At 46.6% G+C, this 25,222-nt stretch overlaps 1 protein-coding gene across 2 annotated transcripts in view; it reads right to left on the bottom strand.

Annotated features, from left to right (window-relative positions):
- Positions 1 to 25,222, bottom strand: part of MDH1B (malate dehydrogenase 1B) — a 277,259-nt gene that overhangs the window by 114,594 nt on the left and 137,443 nt on the right. For both annotated transcript variants that reach the window (XM_078680298.1, XM_078680299.1), the window contains one exon: positions 18,943 to 19,084. In XM_078680298.1, coding sequence (XP_078536424.1) covers positions 18,943 to 19,084 — 142 coding nt within the window. The remainder of the gene's footprint in view (positions 1 to 18,942; positions 19,085 to 25,222) is intronic.

Raw genomic sequence — 25,222 nt, 5'->3', positions numbered from 1 at the left:
CTGTCCAGAGAACATGCACAGCCTCCCAGTCCCTCTCTAATGCAGCGTCATGATTGGCTAGGGGAGTCTGGGAGACTGTGTGCTTCCTGGTTCCTAATTCCTGCTCCAGGAGGCGACCGAAGAGCCATAGAGGACCAAGAGGCGGTGGCTGGCCTGCAGGTATGTGGTTTTTTTCCATGTATCCCCCAACTCCCCTCCCCCCACCTCGCCTCCCTGATTAAGCAGCGGCCACTAGTGGCTGCTAGCAGTGCACTGCTGGGATACAGTGTCTGAGTGAGAGAGCAGAAGACGGCACACTAGCATTCTGCCAGCACTCAACAGAAACAAGTTCCACGCTTGGGCATTAAGAGCTGGTGGACCATGGGGTGACTGAGACTCACCCAGATCTATGGCAGTGGAGACTGTCACAGGCTGGAAGGAGGGAGGCCGGTGAACACGTAGCCAGTTTACGGGACATCTGGGGCATATGTATTCTATTTTAATAACCATCAATTCTTCTAGAGTACTAGATCATCTTTTCCTGGCCTATTTATTGTCAGGCTTGGGAGGAGTAACAATAAGGACTGAGGGATTGATTATGCTGAAGTTGTTATGGGTTTCTGTCATAGTCCAGCAAGTTTTTATTTTGTGAAATACAAAAAAAATGCCCAATCCTAATCAAACTATGGACCACTTCAGAGAATGCTAAGTCTCTCTGCTCTTCTCTATGTCAGGAGCTACACCATTCAATCAAGGTAAAGAAAGACTAGGAATCTGAAGATGACAGCCTCTAAATGGAGTTACATAATGAGCCAAAAACATTACAGCCATAGGCTTAATGAAAATATAAAACACACTGAGATGAGGTGCTTTAAGCTCAAGAATCTTTCAAATGCACAAACTCCACAGAAAACATCACCCAATTCATGGAACACCTACACTTCAAGCTGCAAATCTCCAAAAACTTCACCCTAACACACCCCTCGCCTACCAACCACCCGGACCGTGAGCCACATTTACCAACCTCATCACAGACTTCATCACTTCGCTCACCATTGACTCCAGAGCCTACATTCTCCTTGGTGACCTCAACTTTCACCTGGAAGACTGAAATAGCCCCGGCTCAACAGCACTCCTCAAAAGCTTGAGCAACAGCAGACTCAGTCATCTCATCTCAGAACCAACACACACCAACGGGAGTGACTTCCTTGAGCCTGCGTAGAGCTGAGACCAGCCATAGAATGTTTACCTGTATTTCCCAAATGTTAGAAAATGTTCACTTGCCTTGAATCTGTGCATAGGAAGTGTTTTTGGAAATGTGCAAAGGAGATGTTGCCTTTATTGATGTTTGCATAAGGAATGTTGGCTATGTTGACCCTGAAAATGAGAAGTGTTACTGTCGGTGAACACATGTACCAGAAATGTTATCTGTAATAACATGCAGTTGTAGAAACAGTCTATTCTGCACCCCGTGCGAGTTTTGCGATTTCTAATCCTGACCAAAGAGAGATAAAAATACTTGTTTTTGCCAATGAACCTAGAGTGGTGTCTTTTCATTGCGTGTACATTACTGGGTCAGTGTGTGTGTGTGTGCTGCACAACTACTTAACACATAGTTCTCGGAGTGCCTTCCCACTACGCTCCAAGCTACCGCGTTGGAGTCGGTGGTCCCTGGGACCTTCCGGGTCCAACACTGGTGTTCAGCGGTGGGATTAGGACTTGTGCTTGTGCAGCACCCTACACTGACTCAGCGTGTGCCGCAATCTGACACCTGTTTTACTGCAAGCTTAAAATTCTCCCTAATTGCCCGATTGTGAATGCGTCTGTGTTAAGCCTGTTACCTACGTCCTAGTGGTTTTCCCTGGAATTGTCAGAGGCCCTACCTAGCAGGATGGAGTTCGAGCTGGCCAACCTAGAAACGTACATGGTGGCACAGCTTAGGGAGTTCTGCCAGGGGAAGGGGGTGTTCTTCAAGCGAGGTGCCAAGAGAGAGAGAGGGGAGCTTCAGAAGAGCTTGAGAGCATGGGCATTGGCCCACCCGGGAGGGAGAGGCAACAAGGGGCAGGGAGAGCAAGACGCTCCAGGAGAGCTGGACCTACTGCACATAAATGTGTTGCCAGGAAGACATTCCAGGCAGGCAGTAGTGTGTCAGTGAGGAGCTTATCGGCGGAGGAGTTCGGGGACAGGAGGGAGGAGAGACAACTTAAGCTCCGGGGCCGCAGCGGGATTCCTGGTCGTGTGGCCGTTCTCCTCCTCAGCGCCTTGGCGGTGATTCCGGCACAACGCCACCTCCTCTCTTGGCACGCGGGACTGCGGCAAAATTCTCAGGCAGTCAGCAGTCACCCACAGGCATAACGCCTGCTCAATGTTCCACGGGCGGTGGCGGTGCTCTGGGGCCAACAGCGCTTCGTCAGGCACAGGGCGGAGTCACAGGTACATGGGCAGCGGCAGTGATCTGGGGCAAACAGCGCTTCGGTAGGCACAGCGCTTGGTAATAAGGGCACAAGCAGGTGCACCCAGCAGCAGTGCCAGCAGGCAGCAGCAGAAGGGGGCACAGCCTGAGTGCTCACAGGACACTGCAAATTCCTTCAGGGCAGTGCCTAATTAACACAGAGCTAGCGGGAGAGCAGCAGATTCTTCCAGTCTAGCGCTTAGGTAGCCCAGCACTAGCAGCAGGTGGCAAGTTCTTGAAGTCTAGCGCTTAGATGACCCAGCGCTTACTTTGGGGCTTCCCAGACCTGGCGCTGGCCGCAGAGAACAGGCAGGATTTCCAAGAGTTGGTTGCAGGGTTTAGGTGAAGAGGGAGTTGGTAGTAATAGGGTGAAGAATGGTAGCCTTGAGCAGGCACACTGGAGTTGGCACCCTGGGTTCCCCTCACACTGGGTAAGGACAGCAGGCTGGCAGGATTACTCAGCTGTCTTGTGGCAGCAGGCCTATGGTCAGTCAGCCCCAGTAGTGTAGCCTCCCCCTAGCTCAGCAGCCTATACTCCGGCGGAGGGTCCCTAGGTCCAGTATAGCTCCAACTCACTGTCAGGTTTACCCTCCCTTACCTTTATAACCAGAGGTCACATGACCCTACAAAAACGCGGCAAGTTGTGGTGCCAGCCTGGGGGGTGGGAAGATTCTAGAAGGCTCTGAGGTCTCTGTGGTGGCTTCTCTAGTGACAAGAAGCGGGAAGCTCAGGGTTACAGTAACATTATGTCTCAGCCTGATCCCAACTACGAGCGCGCAGAAGGACAGTGGCCACACCGCATTAGCAGGGGCCTATGGCAACCATATTGTTAGGAGAGAGCACCTGCACCTCAGCACTGTTCAGTAGCGGTAAGGCACCCAGAGTCCTAGGTCTAACAAAAAAATGGTGGTAGAAACTGAAGCAGTAAGGGGGAAAAATGCGGCGTACGACCACCCTTGGGCTGACAGGTCTAACAATTACCAATCAGCACCACTCTGACCAACATCATCAACACCTCCTTCCACCACTTTCCCAGATGAATTAAAACTTTTAGAAATCAACATCCTCCTCAAGAAGCCCACAGCTGTCCGGAATCAACTGAGCAACTTCCGACACAGCTCCCAGATCGCCTATCCAGCCAAAGTGATTGAGAAGACCATCAACAAGCAACTAACAGGCCACCTGAAACTTCACCACCTTCTAGACAGCACTGAATTAGGATTCAAGAAAGGACCACAGCACCGAAACAGCACTCATCACGGCCACAAACGACACTCCAATCATACTGGACTGAGGAGAAACAGTAACTCTCATCCTGCTTGAGCTCTACGCATCCTTCCACAGTGTCTCCCACAACACCCTCATCAGAAGAATTTCACGAGATTTGCATACAAGTATTTGCTCTCAAACTTATCTGTTCCTTTAGCAGGGGAAGAAACCAAAGGGTCAGACTGCCACCCTTCACATCAGAGACCAAGACACTGATATGCATTTACTAGAGATGATCCTGGAAACATACCAGTTTGTGTAATAATTCTTCAACTATAATCCTTGGTGTGGTTTCCCCAGACTTTTTGCCTTCTGACCTCCTGTTTTGCTGACTTCATTTTAGCTGGCTTTAGGATTCTGGGCACTTTACCACTGCTAACCAGTGCTAAAATGCATCAGTTCTGTACTCTAAACATGGTAACATTGACGTAACCACAATTGGCAGATGTAATTTGCTTTTAAGTCCCTAGAGTAAAGTGCACTGCCTGTGCCCAGGGTCTGTAAATTACATACTACTAGTGGGCTGGCAATACTGATTCTGCCACCCAGCTCAGCAGCCCTTAAAATATGGCTTAAGGCTGCCGCTGCAGAGCCTGTGTGTGCAGTTTTAAACTGCCATTTGGACTTGGCAAGTTGACCTACTTGCTAGGCCCAATCCTTCCCTTTTATTACATATAAGTCACCCCTAACGAAGGGACTGCCACTTTGCTACCTGCATTGCTGATTTGAACTTCTATTTATTGTATTTTTCTACATTTTTGTCTTGTTTTACTCAGATAAATATTGTCTTTTTTTAAACTGGTGTGGAGTCTTTTTGTGGTGTATTCACTGTGTTACTGTAACTAAAGTGTCGCACAAATACTTTACACATTGTGTCTTAACTTAGGCTTAACTGCTCTGTGCGTAGCTACCAGAGGGTGAGCACAGGTTAATTCAGGTTGTGTATTTGACTTACCGTGACAAGGATTGTGGTGCCTATTCAGACAGGGTGCAACATTGATCTAATTTGGAAAGAATATCAGCAAAACTGAATAAACTCACCAGAGTATCAATATATGTTGTATATCTGAAATGTGCTAACTGAACATTAGAGACAATAGCTGTGAAACCACGTCCCCATCTCCTCCACACATTGCAGGCAAAGAACACCTCCTGTTCCCATCAGAAGCGGCCGCTCCTCACGCTGATCCCCTGCTCTACCTGGTATCGTAGCGCTATACCGCCAAACTGCTGCCTGCTACCTCGCCTTGCTCCCACTATTGCTATTGCCAGATCGATTTCAATATCATATCGTAGCGCTAGATTGCCTGACTGTTTAATGAATCGCTAATCATAATTATTTCGTAGGGCGAGACTGCCAGAGTGCGCTTTACATTCTTTTCAATTGTGCTGTGCTGCCTGAAGAAATCATTGTTGCCTGATTGTGCCGGTGCCACTGCCATTTGTATCGCGCTCTCTGTGATTGTGCCCCAATCCTGTTTCGATTTTGGCTTGCTGCCATTTTGTTGTTGTTGTTGTGACTCCCTGCCCGGATCTACCCCCGCTCCCGCCTCCCAAGCTGCTCCTCCCTCGCCCCTCCCACCCCACTATCCGCATATGTCAGATGCTTTTGCGCGCAGCGGGCGCGCCCCATGCGCGCCGAAGGCGCGCCAAAGGTAAGCCCGTCTACGCCCGTCCGCGCCTGGACCGCGCCCAGTGCCATACCCCCTGCCTCCCGCACTCCCTACTCCACCCGCATAACATACGACGCTGCAACCCTCTCTGCCCTTAACCCCGGCCGACTTCCAAACTGCTACCAAGTCGCCCCAGGACACACCCATGGACCCTTCACCTGCCACTCCTGCAAGTTCGACAGCATCAAGACCCACACCAAACCCACAAACTCCAAGGAAAGCTCCAACACTAACCACCTAAAATGCATCCTACTCAACACCCGCTCAGTCCACAGACACTCCATTGAACTCTGGAACCTACTCGACACCACATCGCCGGACGTCGCCTTCCTTACAGAAACATGGATGAACGCCTCATCAGCGCCCGACATCGCCATAGCCATCCCGGACACCTACAAGATTATCCGAAAAGATCGCACCAACCAAACAGGAGGAGGCATCGCCATCGTCCATAAGAACACCATCTGCATCACGACCAGTTCCGACGATAACCTCGCTACCACCGAACACCTGCACTTCCAGATTCACACCAACCCCAAAACCACACTCAGAGGCACCCTCATCTATAGACCACCCGGACCCCGCACATTATTCAGCGAAGACATCACTGACTTCATCACCCCTCACGCCCTCCCCTCCGAGGACTACATTCTACTGGGAGACCTCAACTTCCACCTGGAAAAGAAAAACGATAACAACACCACCACTCTTCTGGACAACCTAGCCAATCTCGGACTCAAACAACTTGTCGACACCCCCACCCACTCTGCCGGACACACGCTCGACCCTATCTTCACCTCCAGCAAGCACATCTCCTTCGATCAACCACAGCTCTCCATTGGACGGACCACAGCTGCGTTCACTTCTACTACAAAAAGGCCACGACCCACAACCCCCAACAACCCATTCCTCGAAGAAACTGGAACAAAATCACCACCGACCAGCTCCTCACATCACTTCACCAAAACCCCCCTGCCAAATCATCGGACCGAAACCAAGCAGCCATTAACCTCACACAATGGATCACCCACAGCGCCAACGAACTAGCACCCTTGAAAAACCATCTAATCAAGCAAAGCAGCAAAAAAGCCCCCTGGTTCAACGAGGATCTAAAGAAATCCAAGAAGTTCTGTCGTACTCTAGAGAAAACCTGGAGAAAAAACCCATCCACTGACAACCTAGCCACCTTCAAGAACGCCACCCGCAAACACCACCAATTGATCCGCTCCACCAAGAAATCAGCATTCAAGGATCGACTTGACAACAATGCCCAAAACAGCAAGGAACTATTCAACATCGTCAAAGAATTTACAAACCCCACCGCCAGCACCAACGACATCACTCCCTCCCAAGACCTCTGCGACTCCCTATCCTCATTCTTCGACAAAAAAATAGCCGAAATACACAACAGCTTTGAAAAGCAGTCCAAAGACCAGTCCACTCCACCCACCTCCGAACCTAAACCGCATTCTAACAACCTCTGCGCCTGGAACCCAATCACCACAGACGACACCATCCGCCTGATGAACTCCATCCACTCAGGATCACCAACCGACCCATGTCCCCACCACATCTTCAACAAAGCAGACTCCATCATCGCACCCCATCTCCGCGAGGTCATCAACTGCTCCTTCAACACCGCTACCTTCCCGGAAAACTGGAAACACGCCGAACTCAGCGCCCTTCTGAAGAAACCCACTGCAGACCCCACCGAACTTAAGAACTACCGCCCCATCTCGCTCCTCCCATTCCCTGCCAAAGTCATTGAGAAAGCCTTCAATAGTCAGCTCGCCGCCTTCCTCGAATCCAACAAATCCCTCGACCCTTCACAGTCCGGCTTCCGAGCCAAACACAGCACCGAGACCGCCCTCATCGCAGCATAAGACGACATTCGAACACTACTAGACAACGGAGAAACAGTTGCCCTCATCTTACTTGACCTCTCCGCAGCCTTCGATACAGTCTGTCATAGCACCCTCATACAACGCCTCAGCAACGTCGGAATACAAGGAAAAGCACTGGAATGGATCACCTCGTTCCTCGCCGGAAGAACCCAGAGAGTCCGCCTCCCCACTTTCAAATCAGAGGCCACCGAAGCCATCTGCGGCGTACCACAAGGATCATCACTCAGCCCCACCCTCTTCAACGTATACATGAGTCCCCTCGCATCCATCGCACGCCAACACAACCTCAACATCATCTCCTACGCAGACGACACCCAGTTAATCCTCTCCCTCACCAAAGACCCAAACACCGCCAAAACCAACTTACACGATGGAATGAAAGAAGTAGCCGAGTGGATGAAAAACAGCCGTTTAAAATTAAATTCGGACAAAACAGAAGTTCTCATCTTAGGATCATCCCCCTCTGCCTGGGACGACTCATGGTGGCCACCGGCCCTGGGAACCGCACCCATACCTACGAACCACGCACATAACCTGGGCTTCATCCTGGACTCCTCCCTCTCGATGACCAGACAAGTCAACGCCGTCTCATCATCTTGCTTCAACACCCTACGCATGCTCAAAAAAATCTTCCGTTGGATCCCCACCGAAACAAGAAAGATGGTCACCCACGCACTGGTCACGAGCAGACTGGATTAGGAAAACACCCTGTATGCCGGAACCACAGCCAAACTACAGAAAAAACTCCAACGCATCCAAAACGCCTCAGCCAGACTCATATTGGACATCCCTCTGCAAGCACACATTTCCGGCCACCTCAAAGACCTCCACTGGCTCCCTGTCAACAAGAGAATAACATTCCGTCTCCTCACCCACGCACACAAAGCTCTCTACGACCTAGGACCCGAATGCCTCAACACGTGACTCTCCTTCTACACCCCCTCCCGCCAACTACGATCGTCCAATCAAGCCCTCGCCGCCATTCCACGCATCCACAGATCCACCATGGGAGGAAGATCCTTCTCTTACTTAGCGGCCAAAACCTGGAACTCTCTCCCCACCCACCTCCGCCTTACACAGAACCACCTCTCCTACAGAAAGCAACTAAAAACTTGGATATTTGATAAGTAAAGCACCTCCCTCCCTCAAGCGCCTTGAGACCCTCTGGGTGAGTAGTGCGCTATACAAATTTTGGAACTTGAACTTCAAAACGGCAGATTAAAAAGGAAAACATTTTACTACCCGTAGCTACCAGTGAACTAAAATACATGTTTTATTGATATACTTTAGGTAGAGGAGTCTAACATGTTATAACACAACTAATAGTTTAGTCCATGTACACTGTTATACGAAGCCATGGTTCTCTTATCTCATAGTAATTGTATCTTTGTTTAATATGCTCTAGTTATATTTTCGGCACTTATGAAGAGCACATTCTTCTGCACCTTAATAATACATTTAATGATATGTTAATAAAATAATAAAGCACAATCCATATTTAAATGGTCAATACTGCTAAACAGACTATGGGCCTCATTTATAGTTTGGCAGGAAGCCCACCTCTCTAAAGCCTACGGGAAGACATTACCTCCACCACCCTGGCAGATTTCCATTCGCCATATTTAGAGATCTCTGCCAGCCTGCCGGAAATCTCTGCATCTTCGGAGAGCCACCACCATAGCAGAGGGGAGTGGTTGTGGCGTTATGGCCAGAACTGCCTACTTTGGAACTGGGGAACTAGAGTTGAGTCCCGTTGCCGGCTCATTATCCTGTGATTCTGGGTAATTCTATGAATCTCCCTGAGTCCGAAAAATGAATCTGACCTTGTATAATGTAACTGATGCTCATGTAAAGTGCACCAATGCCCCAGGGCTGAATATGCCCTATATAAAACAAAAAAATAAAATTGATGGCTGAGCTGCCACCAAGTTTCATGCTGTTTCAAAAAAATGTTTTTACAGCAATAAACCCCCAAAGCAGTAGTTTGTTTCTGTAAAAAAAGAATAATGAAACTCTGGGTTATTTTTCTTTTGCACTTTTTTCAAGGCGATCCCAAAGAGGAAAAAACATACCTCAAACCAACCCCTGTAAATTGGGTGGGCGTCTGATGCACTTTAACGAATGGCCCCAAGTGTGTTGGGACATCAGTGTAAGGTTTTCATCGGCAGAGCCACTGGGAACACCACCAGCAGAAACAAGTGGTCTGCCCATCTCTAAACAGAGCAGGCAGACAATCAGTTTAGTGGACGTTGGTGGTGGAGTGCCCTGCCTGCCAAACTACAACTCAGGCCTTAAGTGTGTTATTTAAAGTTTAACAGGCTGACGAATGTAAAGATATCTTCTAAGTTTAGGGACATTTTTTTCCAAAGACGGACCCCCAATCTGGGGTCCATCTACAGAGAAAAAGCTAACATATGCCCCCGAACACAGGGAGTTTCTCCTAGCATGTGGTGGTCTTTAATGAACTTTCTTCGTCCAGGACTGGCAAACTTGACATGGCGGACCCAGACAGAATAAACACTGGTCGAAATGGCGTTAGAGGGGATGCAATCAGGAAAACCACACTCCCCTGATATAAATGAGGTGAAGCATCTAAAAGAAAAGAGGTCTAATCAACTGTAAATTTTCAGTGTGTATCTTATTACCACCCAGCTTTAAAAGAGATCCTAACTGTAAAAATTACAGCAGAGATACCACACCACACGGTCAAGTAGTGGAACAGAAACAGGGAGTAGAAGTGTTGTATGGCTTATACTTTCCCAAGTAAAACTGTGTGTTTGATAAACAACATAACCATCAGAACTGTGCAAGACTGATTCCACGGACAACGTCCGGATTTGTTGGCAAAGTCCTACTAGCTCACAGTGCACCATCTGGTCCCCTAACCTAACAGGGTAACAAATGGATGTGCAACCTCAGAACATGACAACCCTAACTCCCCAAGGAATCGTGGTAAGAGCTTTCTAACGTTTTCACCTAGTTTCTTATTCAAACCCAGAGAGATACACATAAAATGCACAGAAAAGAGTTTCAATATTTTTCTAAGCACTCTGATTCTTGAATAAAATACCGGTGCTGCAATGATAAATAGAAAGAAACAAAATAATGTGATTAGCATTACAATAATGGTAAAAAAGATAAACAGTTCAACCATTATGCTGACTACAGGAAATATATGCTTGCATACAAGTACTGTAATATATTGTACTCCTACCTAGCGCATCCTAACTTATCATGTCTAGGGTGAGGGAATCTGACAAATCCCTGTACAGTGATCTAACTCCCCATTAACTATGATTCAATGTCATCAAGCTGCCTGTCTTGGTGCAGAGCTTGACAGCATCCCTCGCATGAGGTAAACAGGAATCAACTAAGCTGGAATTCAGGCATAGATTGACCTCTCAGTGCCAGCAAAATGCTCCTCTGTCTAAACAAAGGATTGATGTTGTGTATATAATAACATCATCCATATTACCAAGCCGAAGCCCCAGTCAGGCCTCTATTGTTTATTCTAGTGCGATAACTTTGTCGCCAAGAAGCCAAAATAAATAACAATATCTTGCGTGATTAACTTAGTCCTTGTACAGAATGTTCAAGGTGTTTTGATCAAGTGCATACGAAGTGCTAGTGTAAGCAAAACTGAGTTTGATTAATAGGATTGTGTATGTGCCTTTCAAATGAATGTGTGTCAAATGTCATAGTGTTTAGGGAGAGAAGGTAACTTAAGAACATGAGTATGTAAAATGGAATTTCCTAACCGGACGCAGTGTGACCACGTGACAAGAGCTGAGGTGCAATGACAAGATAAGGGGATACATGCAATACCAATAATATGGGGTAACAGCAGAATGGCAGTGTGATAAACGCTATGGTCTTAATCTCAACGATCAATATAACTCCAGTGACATTATTCCCCAACACTTTTTTATCATTGTCAGACACTTCAGTATACTTTACGCATCACTTTAAAACAAAGAAGTTTCTGTCTGGGGAAGGGGGGTGCTAGAGGGTGCACAAGCAAGATGGCGGCACTTTCGTGAGGCTCTTGCAGGTCAGGGGAAATAATCAGCATAATCCTGCCCAAACGTTGGAGTACCGAGATAAAAAAGCCAAGAGCTGGTAGCGGAATGCTGGAGGACCCAGGCAGTACCAATAAGACAGAAGAAGACAGCCAGGATTAGGCAATAAACTGGAAGAAGCTGAGCCCCAAGCCAAGCACAAGATGGCGGGCGCGCCCAATGCCTGAGAATCATTGCCGTCAGAAGGGACTGCGGGCGCTGGGATAGAACCTTTGACAAGAGGGAGCCGCTGAAGAACCGCGTTGGAAGCGGGGAAGACGTGCCTCCCTATACGCAGTGAAAATTCCCAGCACTTGAGGGAACCAGAGCTCGATGTCAGAACACCGCCGGAGACAGCTAAACCCTGAGGAGGGGCGCTGCGTCCTGCGGAGAGGGGAACGGCCAAACCCCCCCCTCAGCCCCCTGTTCGTGTCACTCTGGTGGCGGCGGCGAAGAGGCAGAGCAGCGGGAGGCGCTTTTGGCCCCGTTGTCAGAAGGACAACAGGACACCACGCGAAGCTGAAGAGACACACCTGCCCCGGGCCGTGTCCCACCGGCGCGGTCTACAAAATGGCAGCACATTACTAAGTGCGGCTCAAGACACACTGGGCAAATAGTTCGAAGAAGACTGGAAGGGAGGAAAGCCTAAACGTTAAAGAGGGCAAAGTAACTATACGCCGCCTAGTAGTAGAGGCAGCACAGAGAGGGAGGACCACAAACAACAGCGAGGTCCACGAGGCACAGAGGTAAAATAGCCGGACTATATAACTATGAGAGGAAGATAGACATGATAACTAGGGCAGTAACATCTGTGCCCCAGAAAAAGAGGACAACACTAGCACATAAGACAGCTGTGACATCTGTCGCAGTGAGGACATTGCACTGGGCTTGGAGAGCGAGCAGGCCCGAAACCTTACTCCCACAAGGCGGCAAACAGCAAAGCCAGGCCCACGCCTAAAGTTGCAAGGAGAGCACTTGAACGAAGACACACACATAGGGGAGATAGAACTCAACACAGAGGATTCAATTTTGTGAAACGCGAGGTTGAGGATGGCTGGCCCCACCTTCCCCCCCCAAGCAGGAACAATTGTACCGGAACAAGACAAGTGACACAGAAGAACAAAGCAAGCGGGCCTGACTGGGAAAATTACCGCCTAGGAGAATAACATAAGGGCAGAATGCATAGCAAGATAGGCCAAGCTAGCATCAAGTAAGAGGCACAGTGGAAGGAACCTCCAATAGCCTGAGATAAGACAGAAACGGGCAATACACTCTAGTACCCAGCCCCCCAACGATATCCGGAGAGGAATCATAAGCCTTCTATCGAAAGCCCTAGAAAGGGATAAGAAGTTAAAAGCACAGCACTTGCAATATGGGTAAGGCTGATGGTAAATAGACCAAGATACTATTTGAAGCCCACGTCGCCCGACAGCACGACCTAAACATCATCTCCTACGCTGACGACACCCAGCTGATCCTCTCACTCACCAAGGACCCCCATACCGCCAAAACCAACCTCCACGAAGGAATGAAGGCCGTCGCCGACTGGATGAGGAACAGCTGCCTGAAACTGAACTCAGACAAGACGGAGGTCCTCATCCTCGGTTCCACCCCCTCAGCCTGGGACGACTCCTGGTGGCCAACGGTATTAGGAGCACCCCTACACCCATCGACCACGCACGTAACCTGGGGGTCATCCTCAACTCCACACTCTCCATGACGAAACAGGTCAACACCGTCTCCTCCTGCTTCAACACCCTCCACATGCTTCGCAGGATCTTCAAGTGGATCCCCACCACAACTAGAAGGACGGTCACCCAGGCCACCACGTCAGCAGTAGATGGACTACGGCAATGCACTCTACGCAGGAGCCCCGGCCAAACTCCTGAAACGGCTCCAACGCATCCAGAACGCCTTCGCACGCCTGATCCTGCCACAGCCACATCACACCCCACCTAGGAGACCTGCACTGGCTCCCCATCAACAAGAGGATAACCTTCAAGTTCCGCTTTACAAATGCTATGATTGATTGATTAATTGATTGAACCCGTAAGTCTGCCCGAACACAGGGAGAGTCTGAAGGGACCATGGCAGACTCACTAACCGCAGGCACTCACACCTTGGTAGAGGACATTGAAGAACTCCAGAGTCCACAAACACAGGCAGAATAGAGGAATATGTTGAACACCTGCTCACAACGCTGTTCGGTAATGAGGCATTTTTATCGATGCTGATAGTGGAGAGCGCACAGCGGTCACTAGCTAACCGACCCCCACCGGGAAACCCAGCAAGTCCGATAATCGCAAGAATATTGAACTACCACGACCAGGACACTGCGCTGCTATTAGAAAGGGATAAACAGCCGCTTTCATTCAAAGGCACTGAGGTGGCTATCTACCTGGCCTTTACCATGGCGGTCCAAGAAGCCCCCAGAAAATTTCTTCCAGTGAAGAAGAAATTACAGCAGGCAAACATCACCTACGCCATGCTGTTCCCAGGACGCCTCAGGATTACACACCAAGGCAAACAGCCTTTCTTTACGAACTCCCAACATGTGAACGATTTCCTGAAAACCGCAATCAGAACATCACACAGACAAGAATTCTCTACCAGCTCTTTCAGATCCACAGCCACTCTATCTGACATAGAATGAAGAAAATAATACAACAAACCCATCTTGCTATGACAGAGTTGGAGTTGAACCATCACAGTTGCACATATAGAAAATATATACAAAGCTACTTGGAAGGGAAAGCAACGAGTACGCACATGAAGATGCAAAACAGAACAGTTGCATGGAATTCTTGAACAGAACTATAATTGGTCTAACCGTTATATTGGGCATAAGAAACTGTCCTGAGCGCCCTCGTACATACAGGGGGGGTACTGTGGCACCCTCTTGAGTTTATACCAGAAGGACATCCCTAGCATGATTTGGTTTTACGAATGTTATAATGTTACTTCACGGGCCCCTGTTAGGAACGCAGATATAGGGATATGCGGGAAGTGGGGGATGGAGAGCAGGACATAGCAGGATTGGGCTGCCGATGTGGGAGGGGCATGGGAGGGGGACAAGTTCACAAAATGAAGACAAAGAAATAGACAAAGAGGACCAGAATAACAAGACCTTGACGCACAACATGAACTTTTCACACTTTAAGAGCTTAGATATCCACACTCCAAATGCAACGCCCCTACCCACTTAGCTATAACATAATCACATGGAATGTACGGGCCTTTGAAACCCCTCAAGCAAATGATTCTGGCAAATTTAGATAGACACAGCATAAACTGCTCTACTCTACAAGAAACACACATTGGCGCCTCGGCTCCCACCACCTTTGCGGCTCGATGGGCGGCACGTCAATGTTTTTCCACATATTCAACATATGCACGTGGAACAACAATCATATTTAAAGTAGTGTGCCGTTTGTCACTATGGGTTCAATAACAGACCCACATGGCAGATGCTGTATCTTGTGGGGGAACATGGCATCCCACTCAATAACTTTTGTAAACTGTTATGGGCCAAATACAGATGACCCCGAATTCTTCAATATTCTATGGAGGAAAATATTAGACTTTGAATTTACCCATGTGGTATTTGGGGAGATTTTAATATTACTCCGGACCCGCAAATGGATCGATCGCACCCAAAGACACATTACTATATGAGCACCCAACACGTGTTGAGGGACATAATCATAGAACAAGGACTAATAAACGCCTGGAGAGATTTACACCCTACTGAAAGGGAGGGAACATGTTATTCTACAGTACACTCTTCGTGGTAGCGTATAGATGGCTGGGTAATAACTAGAGGACTGAAACCTTGGTTGGCTAAATCGATGCACTTACCTCACACATACTCTGATCATTCACCTGTATTGTTTACACTTACCCCACCATGCGGGATGTCACCATACCTGTCCTGGAGGCTAGCAACGCATGCCCTACAGGACACCGTATTCCAAATGGAGTTGAAACAGGAAATAGAAGGGTTCTTCCCAGGCAATATAAACACATTATCTCAATACTCCACAGTATGGGAGGCTTTAAAAGTCATCATATGAGGGCATGTTTTGCCAAGGGAGGAGGGATATTGAAAGATAACAAGCTCCAGAAATTAGAAACGAAACTGAAACAACTAGAATCTCAAATATAGTCGGCACCCTCTGCTGACATACCAAAACGAATCAGAGAGTTGATGTCAGATTACCAGGAGATAGAGGAAAGGGAATGTAAGTTCATGGGCAAATACCACAGTGCCCGTCAATAAAGGGAAGGAGAAGGACCAGGGAAAGCACTAACTGAGCTGACCAGAACACCCAGATTTTCAAGCACTATCCTTGAGATAGCGGACGACGACATACTGGATACGTTCTATAAATTCTATAGCACATTATACACATCACATAGAGCTAAGCCGGTAGAGTTCATATCATACTTTGAAGACACAGCATTGGGATGGTTGGGGGATGCCCAGGGGGAATTCATCCAGGCGGACTTTGAGGATAAAGAAATCCGCACTGCAATCATGCAGCTGCAGCCTGGACTTGCTCCTGGCCCTGATGGGCTCACTGTAGAATTTTATAAAATATTTAGCCACAATCTCCTCCCAATCCTCATAAATGTATATGAATAGGCTCGAGAAACAGGGGTCCTCACCCATACAATGCGCAAGGTACTCATCATATCCCTACTCAAACCTGGGATAACGAGAGACAGACGTGATTCATACAGACCGCTGTCCCTCATTAATTGTGATGCCAAAATCCTAGCAAAAATAACTGCGAACCATATAAGCCCCCTCATGAATGCCTTGGTATTGCCATACCAATCTGGGTTTGTCCCTGGGAGAGCAACATCGCACATTCTGCGAACCCTGTTTGATTTGCTACAGGACATTGACCCGGAGATGAATGCAGTGGCGGTCTGCTTAGACGCCACCAAGGCATTTGATTCCGTGGAGTGGGACTACTTACCTAGTGTTCTAAGACACATGGGCTCCCCCTTCCCATTCCTGGCTCGGATTCAATTGCTCTATACTAAGCCGCAGGCTGAAGTGTTGTTCAATGGGTCCGACTCTCCTAGTCTTCACATCACCAGAGGAACGAGGCAGGGGTGTCCTTTGTCGCCCCTCTTCTTCGCACTTGCTATGGAGCCGTTGTCAGGCAAACTTCAGCAACTTCATCGAGAACATGCAATCATATACCCAGAATGACAAATTCTAATTTCACTATCTGCTGATGATCTTACCCTTTACCTCCCAGAAGAAAACTTGAATCATACACTGCTGAAATTGAGAAAATTCGGTATATATTCATGAGTAAATATAATTTAGAGCAAATTGCAGATATTTCCCCTTACTGACTCAATCAAAAGATTTGACCCCGAATACCCCTTGACCTGGTGCAAAGGTGAAGTCAAGTACCTGGGAATTGTAGTGACCAGAGACAGCGAGGAACTAATGAGATCAAACTACGGACGGATGTTGGAAATACTTAAAGACAAAATCACCAGATGGGTCACCATGCCTTTGTCACTGGCAGGGAGAGCATCATTGATAAAAATGTTAATCCTCCCAAGGCCACTTTATCTCTTTATCAACTTTCTCTATGCCCCCAATTAACATTTTTTTTAAAACCTCAAATCCCAACTTATTCGGCTTACCTGGGGGTGGGGGGGGACAATAGGTTAAAATGGGAGACAATGACAAAACCATTTGCCCGTGGGGGCTTTGAAATACCGGACATGGAATTATACTATTGGTGTGCCCAAGCCCACTACACTACATATTGGATACACCCACCGCTGTACATGCCTCACCTGGCGGTTTAGAATGGATACATGGCAACAGTTCCTTACTCAGCGTACCTCAGCTCACCCAACATCCAAAGACCCACCACAGTTGACTGTAAAAACATAGCTTGGTGCAATATAGCTAATCGCCTTAAACTCAACATACTATATTCTCCCCTACTGTCCTGCAGGGGCATATAGACATCCCTGTTACGCAGGAAGGGGGATGTAGACAGATGCTTCGGAAATTCATGGCATTGACTTGGGGAGACCTATATGAGAACGTGAGATTCCGCACCCGAGAGGAGTTCTTTGGGGACGTTCCACCAACGTCTATGGAGCTTTATATGTATGTTAGGCTCCGACAAGATGTTAAATCTCTCACCCCAGATTTCCTGAGCGAACCGCCCACTATGACCCTGTTACATGCCCTACTCTAGAGATCAACCACTACACATGTGGTCTCTCTACTTTATCGTACCACCTAAAATGACAGCCCCTACGATACCCTTGTGGCGAGAGCGAGATGGGAGGAGGAAGCGGGATCCCCCCCTAAACGAAGATCAATGGACATTCTGCTGTCAACAAACATGATGAATATCCGTCAGCAGTAGACTGCGTATTATACATTTTAAATACCTACGTCGCCTTTATTACACATCGGCGAAACTATTGCGCTTCCAACTAAGAGGCAATGACAAGTGCGATAGATGCGGGAGGGAGCTGACTTTTTACATCTGGCCTGGGAATGCACCCCTGTCCGACAATACTGGGCTGAGGTGCATGTGGTGCTAGACCAGATGACAGGGTCACATATACCTGACACGCCACTTATCACAATACTGGGATACACAAAGGATGTGGAGGCCCTAATGAGAAGATATGTTTCCTTGGGGTTGCTCCTGGCCAAGCGCAGGGTTGCCTGCAGGTGGAGTAGGGGAAGGCAACCCAAGTTCAAAAACTGGCTAAATGATCTTATATTTTGTCAGGAACAACTGAATGCCTACGCTGAGCTAATGCTACCCAAGTCTCGCCCGTGTGACATATGGGATCCTTTAAGAATGTATTTATTAGAACGTTCAATCACACCAGCAGCAGAAACCAAGAATCTCACTCACTCAAAAGCATCAACAAAATGACCATTGATGGACATATGAGAGGAGCGAGGGAAAAAATTAGGCTGGGGTGGAAATGGGAGGATGGGCATGGGCAAAAAATCAATATTGAGTGCAAAGAGATATACGTAATGTCATTTATCTACAAGGTGTGTGATTAATGGCATAATCTATGATGTAATCTGTTCTCAATGGTCTATGCTCTTTTAAAAAATGTCAGTATCATGTCGTCTTGTATGGATTATATTGAACCTGTTATGTTTACCTGCAAATGAAAAAAACAAAAATAGTTTTAAAAAAAAAGATGTTTCTGTCTTTTACACTGCACTAAAACACATTATGGCGTAATTACAAGATAAATGATGGGTTTCTGCGAATTATGCAAGACTATGTGGCTGTCTCTGAATTCTGCAACCATTAATAACCTACTTGACCTTATCATGCACTCACTATTTGCTCAGTTTGAATTCAATATTCACTTGTAAAAAAGGAGAAAACACAAGTTCAGTGTCGTAAATACATTTAAAATATTTGTGTTCTCAGAAAGTTGCCCACAAATATACAATACCTCTGTTAGATGCCTTGTCACCTATTCAAGAGCACAACCCCAATGTTGGCTGGATGTTGTAGCAGACATGCAGTCGGTAACCCGTGATCCCATTATTATACATGCCAGGTTTAGTACTGTACCTGTCATAAATCATCTCTAGCAGGGGGCGGGAGTAGCTGGGAGGACCCCAAATAGCACTGTCATAGTGGTAGACCTTGGCAAAATGCAGATCTAGAAAGTTGACACCACTGATGTTGCCCCACACAATGACATCTTTCACCACTGTCAGAAAGAAGACAGAAAAAAAAACTAACTTAGCGTTCTGAAGTGAAAGGTAAATAAAACAAAATCAATACACAGAACATGACCTGAAACACCTACAGGTGGCACGCAAAAACATGTTATTGACGGGCAAAGCAAAGTAACTAATGCTTTTATTTGTGTTTTTTGTAAAACACTCATCTAACCTACTGTCGTCTCTGAGTACTTTGGGAGTAGGTGCATATTTTAGGACAGTGATACTTAACCTGTGGTCCGGGAACCCCTGGGGGTCCACAAAGCCTATTCAGGGGGTCTGCAACTGCTTAGAAAATAAACATGTTATCAACAGAGTAATAAAGTGCATACAAATAAAGAAGCAAAATGTAAAAATGTTAAAAACGCTATGTAAGTGTGAAGGAAGAAATTGGAGGGTAAATATTAAATTAGTATCCTCAGATTGATTCGTGGTAGCAGGGCAAGTGCATTCAACAAATTATAGTATGGATGGTGAATGGCACCAACTGAATTTACAAAAGTTCCAACCTTCCTATAAAAGTTGAAATATTGATTATGTTTTTAGTATATATCTGTGTGTTAATTAAATAAAATGATCCATTATTTGTGTATTTGTTCCACGAATGCCCGTTTCTGTATTTATTGTGTATTGTTTTGTGGTTAATATCATTGAAAATGTTTAGACCGCGGTTCCCGCGTTCCAGTAATGACTCAGTGGGGGTCCCCGGATGCCAGCAATGATTCATTGTGGGTCCCCAGATTCCTGTAATGATTAAGTGTGGTCCTCAGAAGTCAAAACGTTAAGAATCACTGGTTTAGGGAATAATTTGATTTGGTTTAATATATGTCCCGTTATGTCAGTCCTGTTAATAACTACAACGTTCTCATATTCCCCAAGGCACACATCATTGATAGGACTGACGAGCGCACAGTGTTCTGTTGAACACTGGATACAACGTGGTCTCGCTCCACTTTCCTGAAAGCAACATGGAGAAAATTACATGAATTTTGCACTGGTGAAAAACTGGAGAACATATACTGTTTCTGAAATGGAGCACAATGCAGTCGATAAGGTCCGTACAATAAGAATATTTATGCAACAGGGAAAAAATGAAGAGACGCTGTGATACAAGTGCAACACTTATGACAGATCTTTAGGTGCTCTAGGAGATGGCCTTTAAAAATTGGTCAGCTCTTTTCAAGCACTCGTGCTTATGCTGGCATCCACCTTGCGGGAGCGAGCAGCGGCCACGCTAATTGAAAACAGATGGCCAGCACGCCGCTGCTCGCTCCCGCAAGTGGATGACAGCACAAGCACGAGTGCTCTTGCAAGTTTTCCCAATCTCAGCTCTATACACAGTGTTTCTCCAACCCGTCATTGTCACTCTACACAAGATAATGGTTCTTCGGGACAGACTGCTCATTAAAGTTTATCCAGTTGTTGAACACACGTCTCCTCATACAAACTCAGCAGGAAAAATTAAAATATTAAGGTGACAACCTGACAGCCTGGTCAGTGTGCACTAACACTCACAGGAGGCAACCGTTGGCTTAGCAGGAGTAGACAAATGCCGCATGCAGACAGGCTGCAGGCACTGTGGATCAATGACGCTGTTCAGTGCCTACCTGTGCTTAAGAATTGATACTAATCATTTGAAAATGTCATTAAACTCAGAAGTTCCCCGTTTTAGACATACATACTTCATGTTTACCTACAACTCGCTGGCAACGTCACTTGCAAGTTTTCCCAATCTCAGCTCTAGGCACGGTGTTTCTCCAACCCGTCATCGCCATCCTACACAAGATAATGGCAGCCTTCTCTCCATGTTTGCACCTCCTCCCACAGAGCTCTCCCACACAGCTGGTTCAGGTCCTTGTTCTTGGTTGAAATAACACCTAAGTTAGCTGCGTTAATTCTCAGAATAGTGTTAATTTTGCACAGTTTGACAAATTCCCCAGGCAAGCCGGTTAACTCACAGGGATTTGCATAGCAAAGGAAGGGAAGCATTCTTACATAGCCATGTGGCAAGTGTTCAAATAAGACAAACAGTGTCCATCGCCCCAAATGTAAACACCAGGGGTGGGCAGTGATGTGTTGCTCAAATTCAAGGAATATTGCAAAATACAAACAGAGTGTTTCACCCCTAGCTCCGCGCTAATTAATGACCCCTTCCCTCTTTGATTTCTCGTTGAGTTGTCACAGTCACGCACCATGCTCCGCGCCAGCCTTGATGCTCGTATCCACGAGGCTAGCAGTGGAACTCTTCAGTCAAACTATGGCCTGAATTGGAGTTGGGTGGTAATGGAAGGAAAGTGAGGATCCATGCTTGTGGATTCTCCTCTGAATTTAGCACGTCCTGAAAAAGGTGGACTATTTTCCATGAGTACCTAATTCTATAACAGGGCACTTATGCACCTGTCTTGCTTCGCTAAACTTACAGTTTATGCCCTAGGTCAGTGTGATGGACTAGCATGCATTCCGCTAGCCTCGGTGTTTAAAAGTCAGCCTGGCTGGTCTAGGTGTTGACTTATTGTCGTAACCCCGTTTTCGGGATTTCAAGATAACTCAGCGAGTTATCCCCCGCTATTAACATCTGTGGTGATCTGCAGGGCACAGGTTCAAATCATACCAAGACTAACTCAGCCTTTTAGGTTGGGTAAACCCGTGCCGGCTTCCCACAGTGCTTAGAAGCTGCAGAGCTGCCGTTAAGAAGCGCTACATAAAAACAAATGAATTTTATCTACAGGCCCAACAAACCGTTCAGCCTTAGCTTACAAATCCGTACTGGCAAAACATTTGCAAGACCTACATTAAATGTTCTTGTCTAGTTACAATGTTCTAGGATTCAGATGCATGGGTTTGGGGGTTTTGAACTATAAATTAATGTTTTAACAGGAAAGCGGCAATTCCCCTGACTCTCAGACTGACTGACTCTCACTCTCTCTCTCTCACTGACTGACTCTCTCACTCTCTCACTGACTGACTCTCTCTCACTGACTGACTCACTGACTGACTGACTCTCTCACTCTCTCACTGACTGACTCTCTCTCTCTCTCTCTCTCTATCCCCCTCTCTCTCTCACTGACTGACTCTCACCGACTCTCAGACTGACTGACTCTCTCACTCTCTCTTTCACTGACTGACTCTCTCACTGACTGACTCACTGACTCTTTCACTCACTGGCTGACTCTCTCACTCACTGACTGACTCTCACTCACTGACTGACTCTCACTCACTGACTGACTGACTCTCTCACTCACTGACCATCTGACTCTCTCTCACTGACTGACTGACTCTCATTCTCTCTCACTGACTGACTGACTCTCTCTCTCTCTCGCACACTGACACTCATCTCTCTCTCACTGACTGACGGACTCTCACTCTCTCACTGACTGATGGACTCTCGCTGACTCTCTGACTGACTGACTGACTCTCACTGACTGACTGACTCTCTAACTCACTCTCTCTCTCTCACTGCCTGAGTCTCCCACTGCCTGACTCTCTCACTCTCTCTCTCTCTCACTGTCTCACTCTCTCCCTAACTGACTGACTGACCCTCACTCTCTCTCAATGACTGACTGACTCTCACTGACTGACTGACTCTCTCACTGACTGACTCTCTGACACTCTCTATCTCTATCACTGACTCTCTGACACTCTCTCACTAACTGACTCTCTCACTCAGAGACTGACTCTCTCACTCACTGACTCTTTCTCACTGACTGACTCTCTCACTCTCTCGCACTGACATACTGAATTACTCTCTCACTGACTGACTGACTGACTCTCTGACTCGCTCTCTTACTGACTGACTAATTGATTAACTCTCTCCCTGACTGACTGACTCACACTGACTGACTGACTCACTGACTCTCTCGCTCACTGACTAACTAACTGAATCTCACTGACTCTCTCACTCACTCTCTCTCTCACTGTCTGACCGACTGACTCTCTCTCTCTCACTGACTGACTCTCTCACTCTCCCTCTCTCTCACTGACTGACTCTCTCACTAACTGATTGACTAACTGACTGACTCTCAATCTCTCTCACTGACTGACTCTCACTGACTGACTGACTTACTCTCTCTCTCACTCACTGACTCTCTCTCTCTCACTGACTCTCTCTCTCACTAACTGACTCTCTCATTGACGACTCTCTCACTGACCGACTCTCACTGACTGACTCTCTCTCACTGACTGACTCACTCTCTCTTACTGACTCACTCTCTCACTGGCTGACTGACTCTCTGACTCTCTCTCTCTCACTGACTGACTAACTGACTGACTCTCTCACTGACTGACTGACTCTCACTGACTGACTGACTTTTTCACTGACTCTCTGACTCTCTCTCTTTCACTGACTAACTAACTGAATGTCACTGGCTCTCTCACTGACTCTCTCTCTCGCACTGACTGACTGACACTCTCACTGACTGATTGCCTCTCTCACTGACTCTCTCTCTCACTGAATCGCACTGCCTGACTAACTGACTAACTCTCTCACTGACTGTTATACAGGTACTATTTCCCAACCTTCACCCTCCTGTTATTTATGCCGCCCCATAAAAAAAACATAACAAGCAACCATTGGTACTGCCAGATAGAAGTTGCCAACATTGAAAGGACAAAAAAACTCAAGACAATGTTTATTATTAATACCTTTTTATTATCGTTCAGTTGTATATAATGCTTTCTTGGTCATATATAAGGTAACAAAAATGCTTCGGACACTTCTTTATTATAACGTTTCAGCATGCTGCAGACTTCTGTACAGCACAGCTTAAAAACATAGGCAAAGTCAATACCTCTGGTTAAACACTTATAAGGTCCCAAAGGCGAGACATTTTGGCTATGCCAATGCGTGTTTGTTTAGGAATCAGTTTACCTGCGAAATACTCTTTTTAACAAAGAAAAACTCGATCCATGAATAAACAAATGTGATAATCCAATAAAACGAACTAACTGCAAACAAATGATGCTACCATTGTAATTATAAACGGAGAAAACTATTGTTACTTGAAAGAAAGTTAAACTTTTCGCTTTACAAAAGCAGCAACATATTTGTTTTATTCCTTAAAAGATAAGCACAGCAAACACTGAGAAAAGGCTATTGGTTGGGTTGATTCATGAACTGGAGTAAATCGTGTTTTCTCCATTAGCGATAACACAAGTCACTTTGTGGTGGAAAAGTGCGAGTGATCAATTTCAGACTTAATGTGATCTGCACCTTGGTGTGCAGTGATGTCTTTCACATGCTCTGTGCCAACCTCTCTAATGGTCCGGAGTGCTGGTTCTTCAGACTCAGTGGTTTATGTTAGGGAAGGACTTCTGACATCAGTTGCTCTGGTTCCCGCTTGACTTTTAGCCAATTTTAAAATGTGCCTTCCACCTTAGATCATGACATTGCTTCCTTATATTATGAGTGACGGGGGGGGGACACGTATTACTGTATTTGTCCTTTTTAGCATGTATTTGTCAGACTGCATCCCTCCTCGCGTGCATTGTCTTCGTGCATCAGAGTCAAACATTTAAGCTTGATACTTTGAGGTGCCCAGTGGCTGCAAAATGGCGTTTAGCTCATTCACTACCAAAAGGTCCACGGGTGATAGATAACCTTTCCTTTCTAGAGCTCAGGCGCTTTTACTGCACCACCTGTTTGCCGGTCTGTGAAGTAGAATAAACGCAGTTTTGTCCAGTAACAAGGTCGAAGAAGAAGTTGAGTTTCAAATAAAGGTTTATTCCAGAAAAACAGCATAACACGGGAGTACTGCTGTCCTCGTTGAAGCACAACTGCAGAATGGCAAATCTACAGTTGTGGGCTTCAGTAGAGAACAGAACCTCGAGCGATGCACCTTCAAACATAAACATGTTTGGAGGTGTGCGCCAGAGGTTTGTAATGTGGAATGTAAGAGTGGAACATGGAATGAGGAACATCAAATACAGAATGAAAGCCCTTTACATCATCTCCCTTTCCATAAAATTAAGACATATACACATCTTTAAATCTTACAGGAATTGAACAATTGCGAAACGATCTATGTGAGTCTGAAACAGTAGTTGAAGGGGGCATTATAGAAACTTGAGTCATGGAAGTGGGTGGTTCAGAACTAGAGAGATTGTCAAATGAGGTACTTACAGGAAAA

The sequence above is a fragment of the Lissotriton helveticus genome, chromosome 3_1, assembly GCF_964261635.1.
Source record: "Lissotriton helveticus chromosome 3_1, aLisHel1.1, whole genome shotgun sequence".
Taxonomy (NCBI): Eukaryota; Metazoa; Chordata; class Amphibia; order Caudata; family Salamandridae; genus Lissotriton; species Lissotriton helveticus.
This window is presented reverse-complemented; position numbering and strand designations above follow the sequence as displayed.